General features: G+C 37.5%; 3 protein-coding genes across 4 annotated transcripts; 2 read left to right on the top strand and 1 right to left on the bottom strand.

Annotated features, from left to right (window-relative positions):
• The first annotated feature begins 610 nt into the window (after positions 1 to 610).
• Positions 611 to 13,251, top strand: LOC143448838 (claudin-3-like). Of its 2 annotated transcripts, none has more exons than XM_076948745.1 (3): positions 611 to 898; positions 11,648 to 11,812; positions 12,253 to 13,251. In XM_076948745.1, the coding sequence occupies exons 1-3, from the start codon at positions 679 to 681 to the stop codon at positions 12,525 to 12,527; spliced, it is 660 nt and encodes a 219-aa protein (XP_076804860.1). In that variant the 5' UTR covers positions 611 to 678; the 3' UTR covers positions 12,528 to 13,251. The 2 variants fall into 2 exon arrangements, with proteins under 2 accessions (XP_076804860.1, XP_076804859.1); XM_076948744.1 differs by lacking the exon at positions 611 to 898 and adding an exon at positions 10,733 to 11,320.
• Positions 4,339 to 7,758, bottom strand: LOC143448837 (protein inturned-like). The gene has a single exon (XM_076948743.1). The coding sequence runs from the start codon at positions 7,317 to 7,319 to the stop codon at positions 4,713 to 4,715; it is 2,607 nt and encodes an 868-aa protein (XP_076804858.1). The 5' UTR covers positions 7,320 to 7,758; the 3' UTR covers positions 4,339 to 4,712.
• Positions 13,252 to 14,699: 1,448 nt separating the features above from the next.
• LOC143448839 (claudin-19-like) lies at positions 14,700 to 16,259 on the top strand. Its single transcript, XM_076948746.1, has 3 exons — positions 14,700 to 15,090; positions 15,264 to 15,428; positions 15,651 to 16,259. The coding sequence occupies exons 1-3, from the start codon at positions 14,877 to 14,879 to the stop codon at positions 15,983 to 15,985; spliced, it is 714 nt and encodes a 237-aa protein (XP_076804861.1). The 5' UTR covers positions 14,700 to 14,876; the 3' UTR covers positions 15,986 to 16,259.
• Positions 16,260 to 18,576: the final 2,317 nt, after the last annotated feature.

The raw sequence follows: 18,576 nt of genomic DNA on the forward strand, positions 1-18,576 counted from the left end.
ATTGAATAGTGCTTCGCCACGGAATATTTCTTATCAGACATGACGCAATATCCGCCCGAAAGTAAATCTGGAACCGCGTTAAGTAAATAAGTGTGTTCTTTATAAAGGGATGCACATGGCGTTTTAAAGTTAGCTGGGGGAAAATTGGATTCAGCAAACATGACACGAAGGACTAAGGTACTTAACAAGCTGTTTGAACACAGACTGCATGTTACCTTGCTTATACAACCACTCAGGTAATACGGTTAGGGTATCGGTTTATGTACCTTCAAGGTCAACAACTGAGCGTTGGTTAGTTTTCTTCGTATTAACTATTTAGACATGTCAGTAGCTCTCTCAAGATAAACTAAAGCAATAGAGAAATGCTGCTAAAGAGCAAGACAAGAATTCAACTCAAAAAAAAAACTACCATTGAAGTTAACATCATATCGCTTTAAGCAGCGTATTTTGATCTTTTTCATTGCTGTTTTAATTTAATTTTATTTCTCTGTTTTAGAAAATATATCCGAGTGACATCATAAACGTTGCTTCCTGCATTCATACTAGCTGGCGGGTTTTTTAATTCTCGCGACTATCAATAATTTAATTTAACCTGCTGCTCTAATTTGCACTTTTCTGTCTTGTAGTACACTGTGGTTGAAGTTATCACCTTAGAATAAGTATAGCTTAATTGATAAAATGCTTACACAAATTGCTGCCTTTGGCATTGGTTTTCTGTCCACTGTCGCTTGTGTTGTGACTTGCTTTTGGAACCAGTGGGCTGTTACAAGTGCAGCTGCCAGTTCGTCGCTACTTAATTCCATCTGGGGCTTTAATGGTCTCTGGAATGAATGCATGCAGTACACAACTGGCCAGTATCAATGCGAGAATTACCTCACCGCGCTCTTCGACCAACCCGGTACGTAGCTTAGTTTAGAACTTTAGATGCTTGTTTTGTCATCTATATATAAAAGTAATCTTTACTGTTGCAGAATGGTTTAATAGCCATTAAATTAAGCAGGTTGTCACGTACCTTAAGCATTGAATGGAATGTAAGTTAGCTGCCAAGATTACGTCATATTGTTACCTGACTTTTGATACAACAAAAGTCTAATTCCGTGTCGCCAGTAGGCCTATATTTGTAATTGTGTATATTTGCTTAACAGGCTGGGTGACCTTACGCTGTTATCCAGGCCAAAGCAATACTTGTTTCTAAAATGATACCAGTTTTTCCGAAAGAGCATAGTACAAACCATAACATTGCGCACTTGTGCAAATAATCGCGTCCAAGAAATAGTAACATCGATGCTTGCTTACACTTTGTATTGTATTGTTTATTTTTCGCCATCAACTTTGCGGAGCGAAAGCTACGATACCAACCATTGCAGTTACAGCACAACAAAACCACTTGCTCACGAACAGGAAACGAGCTGGTAAATGAACATGAACATGAACAACGAGCAGGAAAAACAAAATATGTTTTAAAAGTTACTATAATGTCATTATTTGTCTTGTGATTTCTTCGCCCACACAACATTTCTTAAACCTAAAGCACACTTTGCCTGCATTCGTTTTTTTATGCTCAGAATTAGACAGGGTAGTGTGTTTTTTACTGCTTTGCGTAACGTTTGTTGATGAATGTCATTGTTGTCCAGAGTTCAGACAGACTGTAAAGCTTATGATTTATATCGACCTAGGTGAAAAGGGCAGACTATACAGGAGGAAATTTTACAATAGATATTACAAGCGTTAACATTTACTGTTTATTTTGTCGATAAGTATGTTAGCCCGTTTCAATTAGTGCATGACAGACAGACGCGTTGCATCAAAATACGTTGTTCTGTTTTTCAGAAAAATTATTACGGTATCAGAAAAATTATTGCGTTACATCAATCTAACTGTTTATTGCGAAATTTCAATACCGTATTCAAATTGACACATTCTTATTTAAAAGCATATGACATTATCACGAATGTGAAATAAAACACCGACACAGTGATAATGCTATCCATGTTTTTATACAAACGATACTGACAACTAGGGATGTGCCGCGAGGAAGATTATTCGGGTTCGTGCGAACCCGAATATCATGAAGGTCGACACGAACGAATCCCGAATCTATTCGTACAGTATTAGAACCGAACAATAAAATTTCCTCCAAAAGTTGTCAAGTCTTGCTTCTAAAATGACGTAATCGATAAACAAATCGCTTTCTTTCGAAAAATAGTGTTTAAAAAACGATCGAAAAAGCAAAATCGTTAGGAAAACGACCTTCATTGTAAGTACTGCTGACTCTAGTTTAGCATTGTAGGGAAACTAGATCATCATTTTTTACGAAAGTCAGTAAATTTATAAGTAATATTGTGTTCGGGTTCGCCATTGTTGGTATTCGTGTTCACCCGAATCTTCCATAAAGGCGATATTCGGCGAATCTTTTCGGGTTTGGATTCGTATCGGCCCATCCCTATTGACAACCTAAATCTGCTTAGCGAGGGGCATTAGTCAGGCATCGCTCCGCATGATGTTGAAGTTTTGTTGTGGTTTGTATTGTCACAACTACGAATCTGTAACGTGTATAGGCTTAGCCATCTTCTCTGTTCTCTAAATTTCTAAAATTTTGCGTATAGCAATTGGCAATGACGCAGTCATACTTTGCTGGTATGTTGTAACCATGTTTGTCGCCATAAGGTGTCGATCTGCATTTTAAAAGGTTCATATCCGGTTTACATTTTACAAGTTTTTCTTTTACGGGTTGTACTTCTGTTTCCGTTTAGATCAGAGCTGCTACTATTTCACTGAAGAAAATTGTCCGTTCAAAGCTATTTTCACAGTTTCTGGTTAACCTGACTTTAATTTTATATCATAGTAACTTAAACTTAACCTAAATCTATCTTGTAATCTAACTCCAATAAAACCATAAATTAAAGCTAATATAAACTTTATGCATGGCCATTCTTCTAACCTAACCGCTCATATTCAACAGGCTGCGTGACCAACTTTCGGTGAAATAGTCACTCTTTTAGATTAAATGCATCCATGTTACTCTATACCAGTTTAGGAAGCTTATGCAGTTTATGCAGTTTATGCAGTTTGTAGGCTACACATTGCTATGGGTTTAAATTACATCTTTTTGCTTTTTACCGTTAGTTACAATTTCTTCAACTATATTCCCAAAGTTGTGCTGTTTTGGATCAAAGAATTGTACTGATAGTTAATGGCCACTGCTTAGTTTAGAAATTTCATATAAGAATAGGTGGTCGCTCCGAGCTATTGGTCAGCGGTCAGCGCATTGCACAAAGAAATGTTTCACTCCGGTTTGAGTTTTGGCTCTTTGGTGAAATAGGTGAGGATTAAAAAAAAATTAACAAAATGAATTCCGGTTCGGGGATTTGGAAAACATCTGATCAAATGAATTTGCAAATCTGCGTAAACGTCTACGGCCTGGCATCTATTACAAAAGCTCTTCGACTACAACCGGTTGTGCTCATTCAGTTAACCAGATTTTACTTTTATTAAATGACAAAAATTTTCTATGTGTAATCTGCTAGTGACTCTTCTTAATTGGTTGTAGTTTTTTTCAAGCCAGATGCCAACTCGGCCACTTTAGTACAAAGTCGTTAGCAAATAGGATTAACAAATTAATCACAATTATAAACGCGTTGGAAAAATTAAAAATATGAACACGTACGTAAAATTGCCAACATGTATGCAGCTTTACGTACGCTTGGCCAACATTTGAGCCTGGGCAGAGGGTTCAAAACTGAATGTAGGTAAATTTGACTAAATACAGGCAAGTTAGTTTACCCAAGTGCAAACAATTTCAGATACACGTTGCCGTTGGTAAAAACTTCCTCTTATAACCGTCAAAGCTTTATATAATTGGTATGAAGTATTACCCTTTTTACCTACATGTTGTTTTGACCTCCTTGGCCAGGCCGAAAGCAGAGTCAGTAAGTATCCGAAACCAAGAATACCGTTTTTGTTAACAGGATGCGTTTGCAGTTTTTCCAGAATATGCGTCTTTTAACTGCGCCGTATTCGCGTTGTTGATAAACTACTTTAATTTAAATTGCTATTCAAGGTTCTTTAGGTTACATACTGTAACTTCTAAACAAATGTGTTCGGACGAAACCAGGAATGATTAATTATTTATTTTTACTGTTATGCTGGAATTTTATTACTAAGAGCTGATTTGAACCAAAGCAGGTTTTTCAATTAAATTGAGTCAATTGCAAAACAGTTAAGTCGGCCGAAATGTTTAGCTACGTGTTCATAAGTTATATACACGGATGGAATTTTACGGCAAGTGCAGCCATGCGTGAGATTCAAAGCTCCGTTATCATGAAACGTACCAAAGTATTATAAGCTTGCCACACAGTCCTGTAGCATTTTATTTTCATGCTAGATACAGTTTTACTAAAAGTTAGATCATTACAAATGCCAGTTATAACAGATCCGATGCCACAACGTGGAATGTGTATTTGCTACAAACAGATTTTACTGCATAGTAATACTCTCCATCATATGACAACAACTACATTTGAACAAGTGTTGCAACATAAAGGCAGCTTTGGCCATAAGGCTGTAGTACAAAAATATATGATTAACAAAATAACAATGCTTTCATATAAAATATCAAAACAAAAAAATAATGTGAAAACATGCAAGCAAAAAGAAACTGTTAAATCCCACTCATTACAATCTGAAAGACTTGATGCATTTTAAACTACATGTTAAAACTCAAAACCACTTTTAAATGCCAACTCTACCATAGTCTGTGGCGCTGAATTATGAAAGCAAACATAGAATTCTTTTTCAACTGGACTTCTCATTGCTCTACCTACAATCCAGTACTGCAAATATGGAGAGTTCTTCTTCTGTTGATGCTTTGAGGATTGAAACTTGAACAAAATCCCTTCTTCAATGCAGTAGTCGCCATTTGGATTCTTTCTCGACATTCTCTGATGCAATATCAAGGCGTACTTTTTGAAGCTGGTAACAATGGCCTGATGGGACTCACTATCCACAGCACTCAAATCAAATTCTGTTGGGGTGATAAATACTCCACGCAAAGGATCTAGATCCAGATAGCAGAACAGGCTGTTTTCATTGCCCGCTGTCAATTGTGTATAACAATGTTCATCACCAACTGTGGTTAAAGCATTTTGAACATTTTCCATTCCCAGGTTGGTTCCTTTTCTCTTTGTTGTTTTTCCTGATCCCATACTTTCGCTTGAACCCTGAGAGCTGAATGATTTCTCACGGAACAAACGCTTCACAGAAGACTTTGGCGTTTGGGCCTCCACTGCACTAGAGGCGACTGGTGATTTGCCCGCAGATGATTGAGAGAGGCGGCTAGGTGATGCTCTGCGACCATCGTCACTGTCTGACGTAGCACTTTTGAGCTTTAAGGGTGAATTAAAATTCAGTTTAAATCCTTTTCCTGGGGTAGAACCTTGTCCAGATGGTGGCTTGTTGCTTTTAAAAAATGATGATTGTTTGGATAAATAATCACCTGCAGGTACGAGATATGGAGTAGATATGGTGGAAAGCCTCTGTTGCACATAGTCATAAAAATTGCATGAATCAAGGTTCATCAGTGCAGCTTTGGCATAGTTCACATAGTTTGAATCAGGTCTTGGAGTGTGCGATGAGGGAAAAAGATTGCCATTCAGTTTCAACAATACACATAAAATACTCCTCTTCAGTCCTATTATCAGCCAGAAGTATCTCCCACTTGGCTCCTTGTATATATTTTTCTCTGCTGACTCAAATCGATTTTTCCAGCAAAACACTTCCCTCCAGTTCAACAAGAGGCCGCTACGTTCTTTTTCTCTGATGCCCAGAAGACCACTATTGTAGCAGTACAAGAATACATCATATAAATCATCCTCTGGGAGGTGATTTGCGAGGAGGTAGCCATCATAGAAAATGCATGATCCCCGAACAGTGTAAAGACGTCTTGTAAAGTTGACTGCTTTTGTACCATCATCAAAATCACTTGCTTCTAACTCTGCAAGCGCAGCGTCAACATTGCCTTGCAGGTCTGTTGGTAGTTTCAGCTTTCTGACTGAAGGTATCTTGTAAGATGTGCTTGCGGGCAGCTTTTTGGTGACCTCCACTGCTGAGGAGTTAACCAAGAGCAAGTGCTGAAAGATTTGGTCAAGTCGATGTTTGTTTTCGGGTTGAAATGCTGATAATAATGACCCGTACATTATGTTAAGAAGTCGGACTGCAGCTGAAACAGTTTTATGTACTTGAGGTAAAGAATAAGCCACATCAGGCACGCATATTACAAAAACTTCAGTTTTGACTTGGTGGTAAGCGCAATGCACAAGTTGGCCATTAATAATTAACGTTGTACTGAGTACTTCAGAAGATTGCATTTGCTTCATAACATCAGCTAATGTGACAAAAATGCCACGCAACTGTGATAACTTGGAAGGGGTCTCATGAAGAAGCCCTGAATGTGGGTAAGAATACAACAGATCATCATCTTCAGATGCAGTTTCGGACCGCAAATTTAGTGTAAGGAAAAAGACTCCATGAGGTCCAGGCAAGGAGTACAACTGTTTCAATCGCCCTGGATGAGGGTTGAGGACTTTAACTTCACACTCTCTTGCAGTAACCGATGGTGGTTTGGATTGAAATGGTAATTTATTTTGAAGCATTGGTTTATCCGAAAATGTTTGAAGAGTTATCTTGAGAACCATTGGTCTAATAATTGACTTTAAAAACTTCTCAATGTTACGAGCGGTAACACAAACATCATTTATTGCAATTAGGACATCTCCCAAGTTGATCTGTCCAGAACGCAAGGCCACACCACCAGGTATTAGCAAGTCAACAACAACTTTCTCATTTTTTTTACCTTTTCCACTTGTGTCCACCATAACTATTCCAAGCATACTTGCCAAGAGGTTGTGTGATAGGGAGATTTGACGACCACTGTAAGACAATGCAGCATTCACTCTAACTTCAACAACCTTTAAGGATGATGTTCCGGTTGCAGTTAGCGGCTTGGGCCTAGCATTTTTATAAGTTTTAACATTCTCATCGCTTGGGTCTTCTCGATGTTCGTTCAACTTCGGAACCTCCTTGTCACTGTCTACTTCTGGTTCGTCTTCATATAGCAATTCTCCAGCGTTTAAATCTTCCCCCTCCCAGGGATTACTATCTCCGGATGATGTCGTATACTCTGAATCCGAGTATGAATCATCACTGTTGTCCGATCCTTCATATTCTTCAAGAGCAAACTGTCTCGCTGCTTTAAGCCCTCGATTTCTTTGCATTTGAGTGTACAAAAATGCTCGATTCTGTTGGGCAGAAGCATCTGCCATTCTTCAAGCAAGCAATAGCAGCACCAGAGTTATATGGTAATATATAGAACTTTGTGCTTAGCAGCAATGCAACATTCTGCAAAGTTTAAAATTCTAAAGTAGATTGTTGCTGCAAAGGGACTTTAGTTTTGTAGTAATACACTATTTCAAAAAAATGGTTTTGAAATGTTTAGACTGGAAAAGCGTGCAAACTATGTAAACAATTACATAGCCTACATGTTCACAGACTGTTTTCAGATAACAGTTGCATGGGTTTGGTGGCCATGCTAACCTGTGATGTTACAGCACATGCAATTGCACTTACCATCTTAAAACATGTTTTAAACCTCAGCGCTGTAAGTCCATGAAACTTTGCCTACTTTTTCTAGTTCCTAAATTGTTTTTAAGCATTTTCTTTTTCTGACATGGAGCAAGCCTCAAAGGTGTAAAATGTACATAAAAAATAATGTGATAATGATGGTTTTAATGGTAACAACAGCCGGTATTGCATGGTCACTAATCTCATGCTACTGTGCTAAAGTGAAAGCAATTTTTGGGGGCGGACTGTCGGATATCATATGCCGACTCCCCTACCTCAGTAGTCTACATAAGCTCCTAAGTAGGGCAGGCTCTAAGAAAGTAGGGCGGTTTTCAATGAGAAAGCATGCATGCAAAAACCCAAATATTGGCATGCATTGAAGCCTCAATTCTTGGTTTATTTATGGTGGTATGGTATGTTGATAACATAATGGTGGCTAAATTGTGTTAACCCAGTGTTGGCACTCTGAAAGTTAACTTTATTTTTGTTTCTTCTACTTTAGCTTTCGCAAACATTAACTTGCTTGTTCTGGTGTACTAAGAAATCATTTCTTAGTAGCCTAGCGAGAAGTTACCAGATAAGTTAGTGATTTTTGAAATTGGCCTGTCTGCCTGTAACTGTATGAATACTAGGTTATCATTATCAGATTGTGTGCAACTAGATGATGGTACGGTAACAACTGATTCTTCAATTTTTGCATCTTGGGCTACTCTTCAGTGCTTTTTATTCCTTACTATAGGCCCTACAGCTCTAGCCTTTCTCTGCAGGTTACGATACACAGGCTACTAACATAATGAAAATTCAAAAGCTATTCTTCCTTTCGTTTACATAGCCTACTGTTACCAACCACATCCAAATGCAAACAAAATCGCTTATAGCCGAAGCTTTCAAAATAAAGTTTACCCACAGACTCCGCTTTTCTCTGCACCCTGTCCTTGTTGTTTACCTTGTGACGCAATAACGGTTCTTTGACTACGAACTGCGCTCCCTTTCAGTCGTTATATCATCGAAATCTCATAAATAAATATTTCAGCAAAATGTTTTTGGCGAAGTTTGCACTGTGCATTTACGTAATGTTTTTCAACGATTGATGGCAAGAGGCACCTTCGCCCCACAAATGTTTGACATTGGAAAGGATTTTTGAAAGGCTTTGTTAAATATTTCGTGTTTTCACACTTAAGCTAATATACTTAATAGTAAACCTTTAAAAGATACTTAAAATCTGTCTCCTTTATTTAGGCACTTCCATATCAGGATCGAGTATTGAGAAACGTTTGCAAACATATTTTCTAGCTACACCTCTGAGTGTGTTTCTGTGTTACCACTTGGCATGTTGATCTGCAATAGTATTTACTCTTTGTGATTTGTAATTGGACATTTATTGTTTTAACATCATTAACGAACGTACGCTACCTGTCAAAGGGTCGCATAGAAATTTCTTTTCTAAAATGGGGTCGCAAAACCAAAAAGTTTGAGAAGCCCTGGTATAGGCTATACATAGCGGTCGTATATAGACTAACATTTTCTTAGCCGTCATCATCTAATTCTAATTGGACTGAGAGGCGATCAGCCGCAAAACCATGTACAACTGGGCGTAAATGATTTATGTCAAACAAGTGACACGGTACAAATTAGGTAGTTTAGTGAGCTATCAGGAAATATTGCGTAATATTTAATAAAGACTTGTAGTTTTGATAGTCAGACTAATACAGTAATTATTACGTTTTCGTTTTATTTATCCCAATTAGATTTACTCCTTTTTCACTGTCGTCAAATGTTTTGTTGTGTTAATTTCATTTCAAGTTTATCACAAACGGACAAATATCACAAACGAGTTTTTCACGTCGCAAATACGCAGTTTCTTATGAGCCTTCCTGTTTAAACCTCTATAATTGCAACTACGTGATACTGTATTTCAAATTCAGTTTAACAGTCCTAAACTAGCCTACACTGTTTTATTTTTATATAAGCTGCAATTTGTCATCCTGCGGTGGTCACATTACCATAATCACATCCTTATCAGCATTGAAACAGCAACCGCAATCTCATGTTGTTGAAAAACTGTGGGTTTTATTTGCAAACATTTTACACTATGATAACACGTAAGTTTTATGCCCGGTAAAGCTGCATAATCAAAGGCGGTTTATTGCGTGACAGAGGCCCGCATTGAAGAAAAGGCGTTGCCAACTACGCAATGAAAGTGTTATGACTGTCATCAATGCGTTTGAACGTTTGCGTTTATTCCCTGTTCAACCTTTTAACGAGCAGCATTTAAACTTATTTTTGTCCCTTGGCAATAAACTTTAACGATCATTGTTTTCCAAACCCATTTACAAGCTTAAGCAGACAAACCTTGACTTGTTGGGTTATCTATATTAATCATAACATTAGAGCGTCCTGACGGATTTAATATTATAAAGTATTACTAACAACGTTTACCTTAGGCCTTTAGCTGCTATTTTCTGCAATGTAATTACGATTCGACCTTCTGTAGATAGGATAATAATCTCTCGATATAATTGTGGTATAATTCTATAAACTTTATTTAGCACTTAGAATTACAAAACTAATACAGATTTTTAAAGTTATCAAAAAACATAAAAGTTAACTATAGCAGGCAAAAGTAAATCTCCTGTGTATAGTGGTATAACTTATAGGTACCCACGTTAATATCCTTGCTTCGTTGTGGTTATGTTAACGTGCTTCCAATAAATTCGAAGAAAAATCGGTGTTGGTTATATTAACCCGCAAGTCAAATTTGAACGTCGTTGAAAAACTCGTGAAATTTTTATATAGGTAAGACAAAAACTATATTTAGGAATAAAATAGGAAAAAATTAAAAGGGCTGTTGAAATGCCGAAGTAACTTACTGCGTCATTATACAATTTTATATGTAACCCGTGCAGCTGTACAATCCCGATAGAACATTTTTTTAACCATAAACCACTTTGTATCCAAGCGACTTCAAAATGTTTCTGCTTTTAAATTGCCATTCTGTTGAAGCTCCTTTGTTTACCAGTAAACGTTATGCCTATTCTACTGTGGTGCACTTAATTTAATGGCCTGCGCACTTCGTTGCTTTATAAGTCCACGTGCAAAGTTTGCCGTTTTATTTTAAGCTAAGAGCTTTGTCATGAGGGTTTTCTGTTCGTCCGCTTTTTATGTTTTGACTTTTTTTCATTTTGTGAGATTTTTGATTCGCGTTGATTTTGTTCTAAAACAAAATTTAATCAACTTGTATTTCTTCTTTTCCGATTTGTCTAAATTTAAAATCTTTTGATAAATGAAATATTCGAAAAGTAAAATGAATGGATGTTAATTGGATTTAAGGATATCATATCTCCAGTAAAGAAACGCGCGTCCCACTCAGTATTGCTTAAAAACCTGAATGTTACTGTCGTCGTTTTTTTGGCATGTAAAGAGGGAAAATTTTTCAAATTAGTTTTTGCAAATTTTAAACTGTGTTGCACTGTTCTCTCTGGATCCAAAATGTATTGTCAAATATCGGCGTTCGTGCTGGGGCTTATGGCGACAGCGGCTTGTGTTACGGCCACATTTTGGAACCAATGGGCGGTCAGTGGCCCCGAGTCTGGCGGCATAGCCGGCCCGATATGGCTGTGGCGAAGTTTGTGGGGTGAATGCATGCAGTATCAGGGTGGGCAGTATTACTGTGAAGAGCAGGCCTCCATGCTGGAGGACGATGGTAGGCCTACACAAAAAATATAGAGAGATGGATTGTTGGATGGAGTTTAAAATTTTTTATTTCTTTACAGCGTATATCACATATCGAAATATTTTTTTTGTTTGCTACACATGTTGTATATCTTCAATAACTGTTTTTTAAATATTTCATTGACTTCAAACAAACATTTTTATTAGTTATTGTTTTACTTCATAATATAAAAGTAAATTTTTATTAAATTTATTAGTATCAGTTTTAAAGTAACTTGTATTAAAAAAAGCTCTGGTATAACCAAAGTTATGATATCAGTCTTTTTCAAAACAAAAACAATCAATTATTGTTTCGCAGCATATCTCATCATAATACGAGCCCTGATGTGCATTTCCATTATTTTCTCAACCGGCGCCTGTTTTCTCACCCTGGTCGGTCTGCAGTGTTCGCGTCTGCTCGACGATGCCCCCAACAAGAAAAGAAAATTGATGTTTGTCAGTTGCTGTCTGCATGCTTGCGCAGGTGGGCCACTCCCATATTTAATAACGCAGTGTCTTGTAAATGGCGCGGCTGCATCGCTTGGGAATAGAAATCATTAACTAGTAATATACCAACACTTTACTGGAAAACGACGCTTTCATTGCATTACGACCTTTTTAGCAACTATAAACTGCATAACCTTTGTTTTACAGCAGTAATTTATATCAATACCGTAAAATTCAACAGGCGCTATAGCCTTTTGGAAGTTTAACCATTGCTTATCGCTGGCCTATTTATTGCTAAATAATGCATTTGTGTAAAGGTTTCTGAAAGGTTGCCATCAGGTATTGTTGAATAGATCACTTTTATGCTGTTAAAATATTTCATGATAGAAAAAGCGCCACGATTGTCGGAAAATATTTTGCACATTTCAACCACCTTTTGCGAGTTGAATAATGACTAGGTTTGCTTTCCTGTTTCAGGTGTTTTCACTCTGGGCTCAATGGCATGGTACACTGGCCTCGTGGTGCGGGAATATTTCTCGTGGGAGAACCAGGATAACATATTCCGCTACGAGATAGGGGCGGCTGTTTACCTAGGCTACGTCAGCTCGTTTTTCTCCATTTTCGCCGCCATTGCTTGCGGCTGCATGCCCGGTCCAAGAGACGAAACCAAAGATTACGCGCCGCGTTATACACCCAGCTATAAGCCGTCGGCCAACGGATACGTGACGAAAGACAAAATGGAGTATGTGTAGATTGTTTGCGCGTTATTTCACGAAATCTTATGCTTTTTCGTAATTTTTCTTGTTTTTGTGTACTGCATACACGTTTGTGACAGATTCCATTTTATAGTTTGTTGTACCACATCGTCAAACTGTCAATGATTATGACGTCATAACGTGTTGTTTTTGGTCTTTGTGTGTGTCCGGTCGGTGACTTGTTTTTCCAAATTAACGCTGTTTCATCGGGATTTTAATTGTCTTATTTCGGAAGTGTATGGAAGCGATTAGCGTCAACATAATCGCTAGATTAAAACCGCGACAAAGGTTGAAAGTCGGTGATACTTTTCAATATAGGTGAAGCTATCAGTAGTAATTTATTTATTGTGTGATGACTCATGTTAACTTGTACTTAACTCCACCATCGATGCCTATTAACCGATCTGACAGTATTTTGCGTTGCCTTACTCTGGTCATACAATGATGCGGTGCTTTTGCGGCTTTCTTGGATTTCATTTCCTCGAAAAACGAATTTGCTTTGAAGTCTTGTTTCCTGTTTTCCAAAATATCGGGCAAGTCCCAAGTTCACGATGAAACCAAAAAGTTATCGAAATGCTAAACAAGTCTATAAAAGCTATCTTTAAACTTGTTTACTTACATTGCGCTGCGCACATAAATGGTGTTAAATGGCTTTGAAATCCACAAACATGGACTCCGTGTTTTCTGTTTTTTAGTGAATACAATTTGCTTTTTATGGTAACTGTCTTGGTTATCTATTTCTTATTTTAGTTCTGAGTTATGCAACACGTGACAAACTGTAGCACAAACGTCGTTGTTATGGAAACGATTTGGTTTTACGGCAGCTTTAGAACTTTTTTCTATTTTTAAGTTTTATTTCTTCACAAACCGTAAAATAGATCGTTCCTTTTCGAAATTGTTTTTCAGTGTCAGCCTTATAAGAACGACCACCAAGCAACAAATCTATAACTTTCCAATAACTTGCATGACTGCATGTAGGTGTCTTTCATTTTTAGGGTTAAATTAAGGAGCCAAAGGGTTTCTTTGCTCAAGTTGTGTATTTGAGTGATGCATAGTAAAGGGTTGCCTGCAAACTAACAGGTTATTGCAGAAGTTTCGCTGAGTTCTGCCAGTGACATCATAAAATAAACTGGAAAGATTTCAAAAATTACAGTAAACAAAATTTTCTACCAACGATCGATGTTTACTCAACAATCGCACAAAAACGTTTTAAATGACTTTGACGTAATATTTATCTTCAGTTCGTTCACCTGGTGGTAGCCGGTCGTAGGTACTTGCAGCTCATTGTTTTACCACGTGACTACAGCTATATATGTCAGCGAGAAGGAACAAACAGCAATTTAGACACGTGATTGGTTGTGTGACGTCACTCTCTTTGTCTTTGGTAATAATGCTATGTTACGTACGGAAATATATGTGCAACTAAATTTTTGTTGCAGCTGGAGCCACAAGTCTTGCAGTGAGGGAGTTTTTGTTCCATGCCAGGTTTTGTAATGTTTTTCCGAGCCATGTTTTGAATGGCATCAATCATAAGCTATCGTTACAAGTTCTTATTGACTAGGTCACGGTTGGCACATTACGGAAATATATATACACCAAAGGTATAAGTAACAAAATATTTATCCCAATTTGCTATTGTACATATCAAAATTTGTATTTGGCATGTAGTCCTCGAATCTTTCGTGTATCTTTCCATCAATATTATGACAATTTAAAGGTATCTTGTAAATTTTCGGAAAACAAAGTTTGCTCGAAAAGTTTTTCTGTTTGCTACATGATTTAACTTTTCCTAAAGAGGTAGGTGTCTGCCGAACGTGTGCGGAAAACACTGACGCCGGTGCTTACAGCTGAAAACACCACCAGCCGCCACACACGTAATGCCCAAGGCCACGTATTTCTGACTTTGGTTGTTCTGTACAATTTTTGTCATCGCGTGGCGGTTTGCATCGAAAACAAGTTTAATCCTTAGGTTTTTGTGCCGTCATAAACGAAAAACATTTTCCGCGAAACCGCTTTTTCATTAATTCCTTCCTATTGCTTTTTCAAACCTGAGTAATCAAAACAACCGATAAATGTAAAAAAATACACTCGATTTCGCATCAATAAATAGGCCTCTCTATGAGTCGCGCAGTGCAAAGTTTAAGTAAAGACTTGAAAGAAAGATCTGGATAAAGAAGTGGTGTTCTTCAATATAGCTTTACAGTTACCAGATGAGACGTTAAACTAGTATTTTTATAAATTGTGATGAATATTTTGCCGCAATTCTTTCTAAAAAATGAATTTTTTCAGAGCAAAAATATATATATTCATCCCACACTAAGCAAAGTCTGAGTCAAAAACATAAAAATGTATCAACAATTTGCCGCTCTCGGTATCGCTTTTCTAACAACTGCGTCCATCGCTACGACCACCTTCTGGAACCAGTGGTCAGTGAATGGTCCGACCAGTGATGGTCTTTTGGGGCCAATCTGGGCATGGAGGAGTTTGTGGGGCGATTGCATTCAATACCAAGGAGGGCAGTACCAATGCCAAGGACAGAATTCCATGTTTTTAACGCCAGGTTCGTCACTATGTTGTATTGCTGACGTAACAAAAGTTTTTCAAGTTTTTTAACAAACAGTAAAGATGTGCAAAAGGCTACTTAATTATGGTCGCATATTATAGCCTATTAGCCTATACTTATATGACCATATATCTGCTAGGGAATTGACCTTTATCTTTTGCGTAAAAAAGGTTTCAAGATAGCAATAAGAGGTTTGATGATCACCTCTATCTGTCTCTCAGTCTCCGGCTGCTTCCTAATATTACTCGGGATGCAATGTACAAGAATATTCGAGAATAATGCCGCCATGAAAAGAAAACTTATGTTCATCAGCGGCTTATTCTACGCCATTGCCGGTAAGTAATGTATCGTTTTTTCATTTGTCATTTAGTTTACAAAATAAACTTAGTAAAGGAGATAGCCTACTCCTTTTATAGGTAATGAAGAAGTTGTGAAATTTTATCTGTAGCTTATAAAGTTCATATAGTTAATTAATTGATGACAAAATGTAAGCTAAACAAAAAAAATCCCGTTAAATCTCAATTAAAATCGTCTAATACCAATGTGTTATTTTGCAGGCATCTTCACGTTTATATCGGTATCGTGGTTCACGTGGAAGATTTACAACGAATTCTTTTCATTTGAAAACCAGGCCGGAATGTTTAAATGGGAATTGGGCGCTGCAGTTTACCTTGGCTTCGTCAGCAGTGTTTTTTCCGCCCTGGCTTTTCTGGCTTGCGTTTGCATGCCTGGACCACGTGACGACGGTCCAACCACGCCGTACAAATACCAGCCCGGAAAATTTAACATAACGACATTTCCTTCACAAATAAGTTACACTCATAAGTCAATGCTGGAGAAAAAGCCGTCGGAAACACCATCCGACACATACCGGAGAACACAGTACGTTTAAAGACAGAGAAATACGTAAAAGGACACAATTTGCATTACTATGAGGCTGTGATGTGACCGGTAAAGTAACCTGGAGAGTTGTATTGGTGTGTATTTACTGTGCTAACCGTCCAACTTTAAAAGCAAGCTATGTATAGTTCGATTTCACAACTTACATAAGTTTATTACACTAGTGTACCACAGTTTGTGTGAGGACCACGGCCTTACGTTATTTCTATTTATTTAAATCCTTGTTGTATTTTTTGTAATAACAAAAATAAAAATAACTTTTTGTACTTTTGTGCGTTTTCCTTACATGCGGTTTATCTAATATCGATCTCTTGTGAGCTTGTAAAAATTAAAAAGACACCCACAAGAGGTCTCTAACGAGCAAACAAAATCGGATTGGTTGATATTAGAAGTAAACATGATTTCATTTGACTCTGGGATGTTAGGAAAATCCGCTTACAGGCACTTCAGGCTATAAGCACTGTAGTCATGTGGCTTGAAAGGGATGAAAGCAACAAGGAAAAGGGTCTCGTGTCAAGACACCGCAAAACCTCTTAATCCACTCTCAATAATTCATTTTAAAGGCTGTTTTCGCTCGTTCGTGGATGTTAGTTGCAGTAAAACATTGTCTCTACCACAGTTGGTGAACATCTGGCAAACAGTATCGACAGTATCTGGCAGTATCGACTGGTCAATCGATCATTGTTGGTGATTATTGCTAATTCTTATTTGATAGGTGAAGATGCAGTGTCTCAGCTGTTTAAATGCGTTTTACTGCAAGGGAAGACACAACTGACTATGTTCAACGATGTGTATTTTATGTGGCCGGGCAATAATGGCCTACTTTTCACATAAGTGTTATATGCGAGATTTCAGGAAACCGCGCCTGTAGTCGCTAATTTCCGGTTTTACGTCTACAATTATATTCAACCTGCTTTCATTAAGAGTAATATGTGGGCAGCTCGCAGTATTCAACTGGCCATATTAAGGTCCGCATAAAGTTAGATGTTTGTGTGTACTTAACCCGTGCTGTACGGTCAGGTGGCGTACGTTGTTATCATATGTCAATGAACATTTCTCCAACATTTATAACGTCGTTATAGCTAAGCACGTGATATGAGATCATTTTGTAGCTAAATTTATCAAATAATCAACTGATCTAGTCTTTAAAGGGCACTTCCAGTTGAATGGATTCAGAAAAAGAGTATCCAGTTCTTAGTAAAGGCAAGAAGCAGTAAACATTGCTAAATATATACGTATTGTTCCGCATGAGTTTAAGAAAAATAAGTAAAAGACAGCACCCATCGTGATTTATCTTTAACGCTTGACGTATCTCTGTTTATTGCGTAAACATTTAGACCACGAGCGCGCCGTCAACGCTCTGAAAAGGACGACTAGTATACAGCAAACATGCAGAGCAAATATGCTTTTGACCGAAAAGAAACAAACGTATTACTTAGCCGAGTACACCAAGATGTTAATGTGAAAAAAAATTGGCAAATTCAATCATAAGAATCGTATCCTGTTGTACTACTATAGCTATGGTTGCGTGGAAATTTTGGGAAGCGATAGAAGAAGCCTAAAAATTTGTAAAGTAGAGGACAACATCAGGCAAAGTTCTATAATAGACTTCATGATTTGTATTGAGAAAGATTAGAATATTAAATCATCTACGCAAAACTTCATTCTTGGTTGAAGGGGAAAGTTAGCATCCATAGTAGGCTACTGAAGTTATATATTGTCCTAATTTTATTTGGCATTAATAAAGTGTTAAATCGTTTTGGATACAACCAATTTGGTCTGAAATTCGTCGCTATAGTGACGCAATGAGTCGTAAGCTGGTGATATTTAAAAGAACAAATGTTGACTTGCAAAAGCTGATTACAAATAGATTACTGGCGTGTTGAAATCATAACTTACATTTCTATAAACATTACTGTTCCATTCAATAGCTTTAGCTACTGACAGATGACAACAACACCAATTTATTAATTAAGAAAATTATCCCGTCATAATGTGGGAATAAAAAAATTTAACGACATAGGCGTTTAATAAATCACTAGAACTGTTGTAGATCAGCTTCCGCACACAGTAGATTTTCAGTAATAAAATAACCTTAACCTGAAGTTATGTTGTCGTTGCTATGCCATACAAGCCACAAAAGGGGATTTTGTGGAGTAAATACTTTGTCTCATGGGACATACTTAATCTTAATTGTTCTTTTCTCCTTTTTGTGTCAAAATTTGTGAACATGTCTACAAGGCATGTTAACAAATTGCTATTGTTGCCTGGTAGGCATGTGATAACTGATAACTATAGCGTAGTAAAGTAGTAACTTAGTTTGAAAGGCTTGGCGTTCAGTTTGGCTATTTTTATCTGGTTTTAGCCGACGTACGTCCGTCTATGGCGGGCTGATTGGCTTCGGTAGTAATGTATTGGTTTTACTGTTTTAAGTCAGTAAGTAAGCTAAGTATACGAGTGCAAAACCACAGGATGTCTCTGTATGCTAGACCCCAGCTACTCAAATTTTGACGTCGTTTGGTTGTGCACTTGTATACTCGACCCAAACAAAATATTCAGTTAGCTGCCTCAATTGTTTTAGCC

The sequence above is a fragment of the Clavelina lepadiformis genome, chromosome 3 (assembly GCF_947623445.1).
Source record: "Clavelina lepadiformis chromosome 3, kaClaLepa1.1, whole genome shotgun sequence".
Classification (NCBI taxonomy): Eukaryota; Metazoa; Chordata; class Ascidiacea; order Aplousobranchia; family Clavelinidae; genus Clavelina; species Clavelina lepadiformis.

Coding starts and splice junctions, on each gene's coding strand:
- LOC143448838 (XM_076948744.1), top strand. CDS start 10,930: ATGTTAATTGGATTTAAGGATATCATATCTCCAGTAAAGAAACGCGCG. Junction 11,321..11,647: donor CTCCATGCTGGAGGACGATG/GTAGGCCTACAC, acceptor ATTGTTTCGCAG/CATATCTCATCATAATACGA. Junction 11,813..12,252: donor CTGTCTGCATGCTTGCGCAG/GTGGGCCACTCC, acceptor TTCCTGTTTCAG/GTGTTTTCACTCTGGGCTCA.
- LOC143448839 (XM_076948746.1), top strand. CDS start 14,877: ATGTATCAACAATTTGCCGCTCTCGGTATCGCTTTTCTAACAACTGCG. Junction 15,091..15,263: donor TTCCATGTTTTTAACGCCAG/GTTCGTCACTAT, acceptor TGCGTAAAAAAG/GTTTCAAGATAGCAATAAGA. Junction 15,429..15,650: donor CTTATTCTACGCCATTGCCG/GTAAGTAATGTA, acceptor GTTATTTTGCAG/GCATCTTCACGTTTATATCG.
- LOC143448837 (XM_076948743.1), bottom strand. CDS start 7,319: ATGGCAGATGCTTCTGCCCAACAGAATCGAGCATTTTTGTACACTCAA.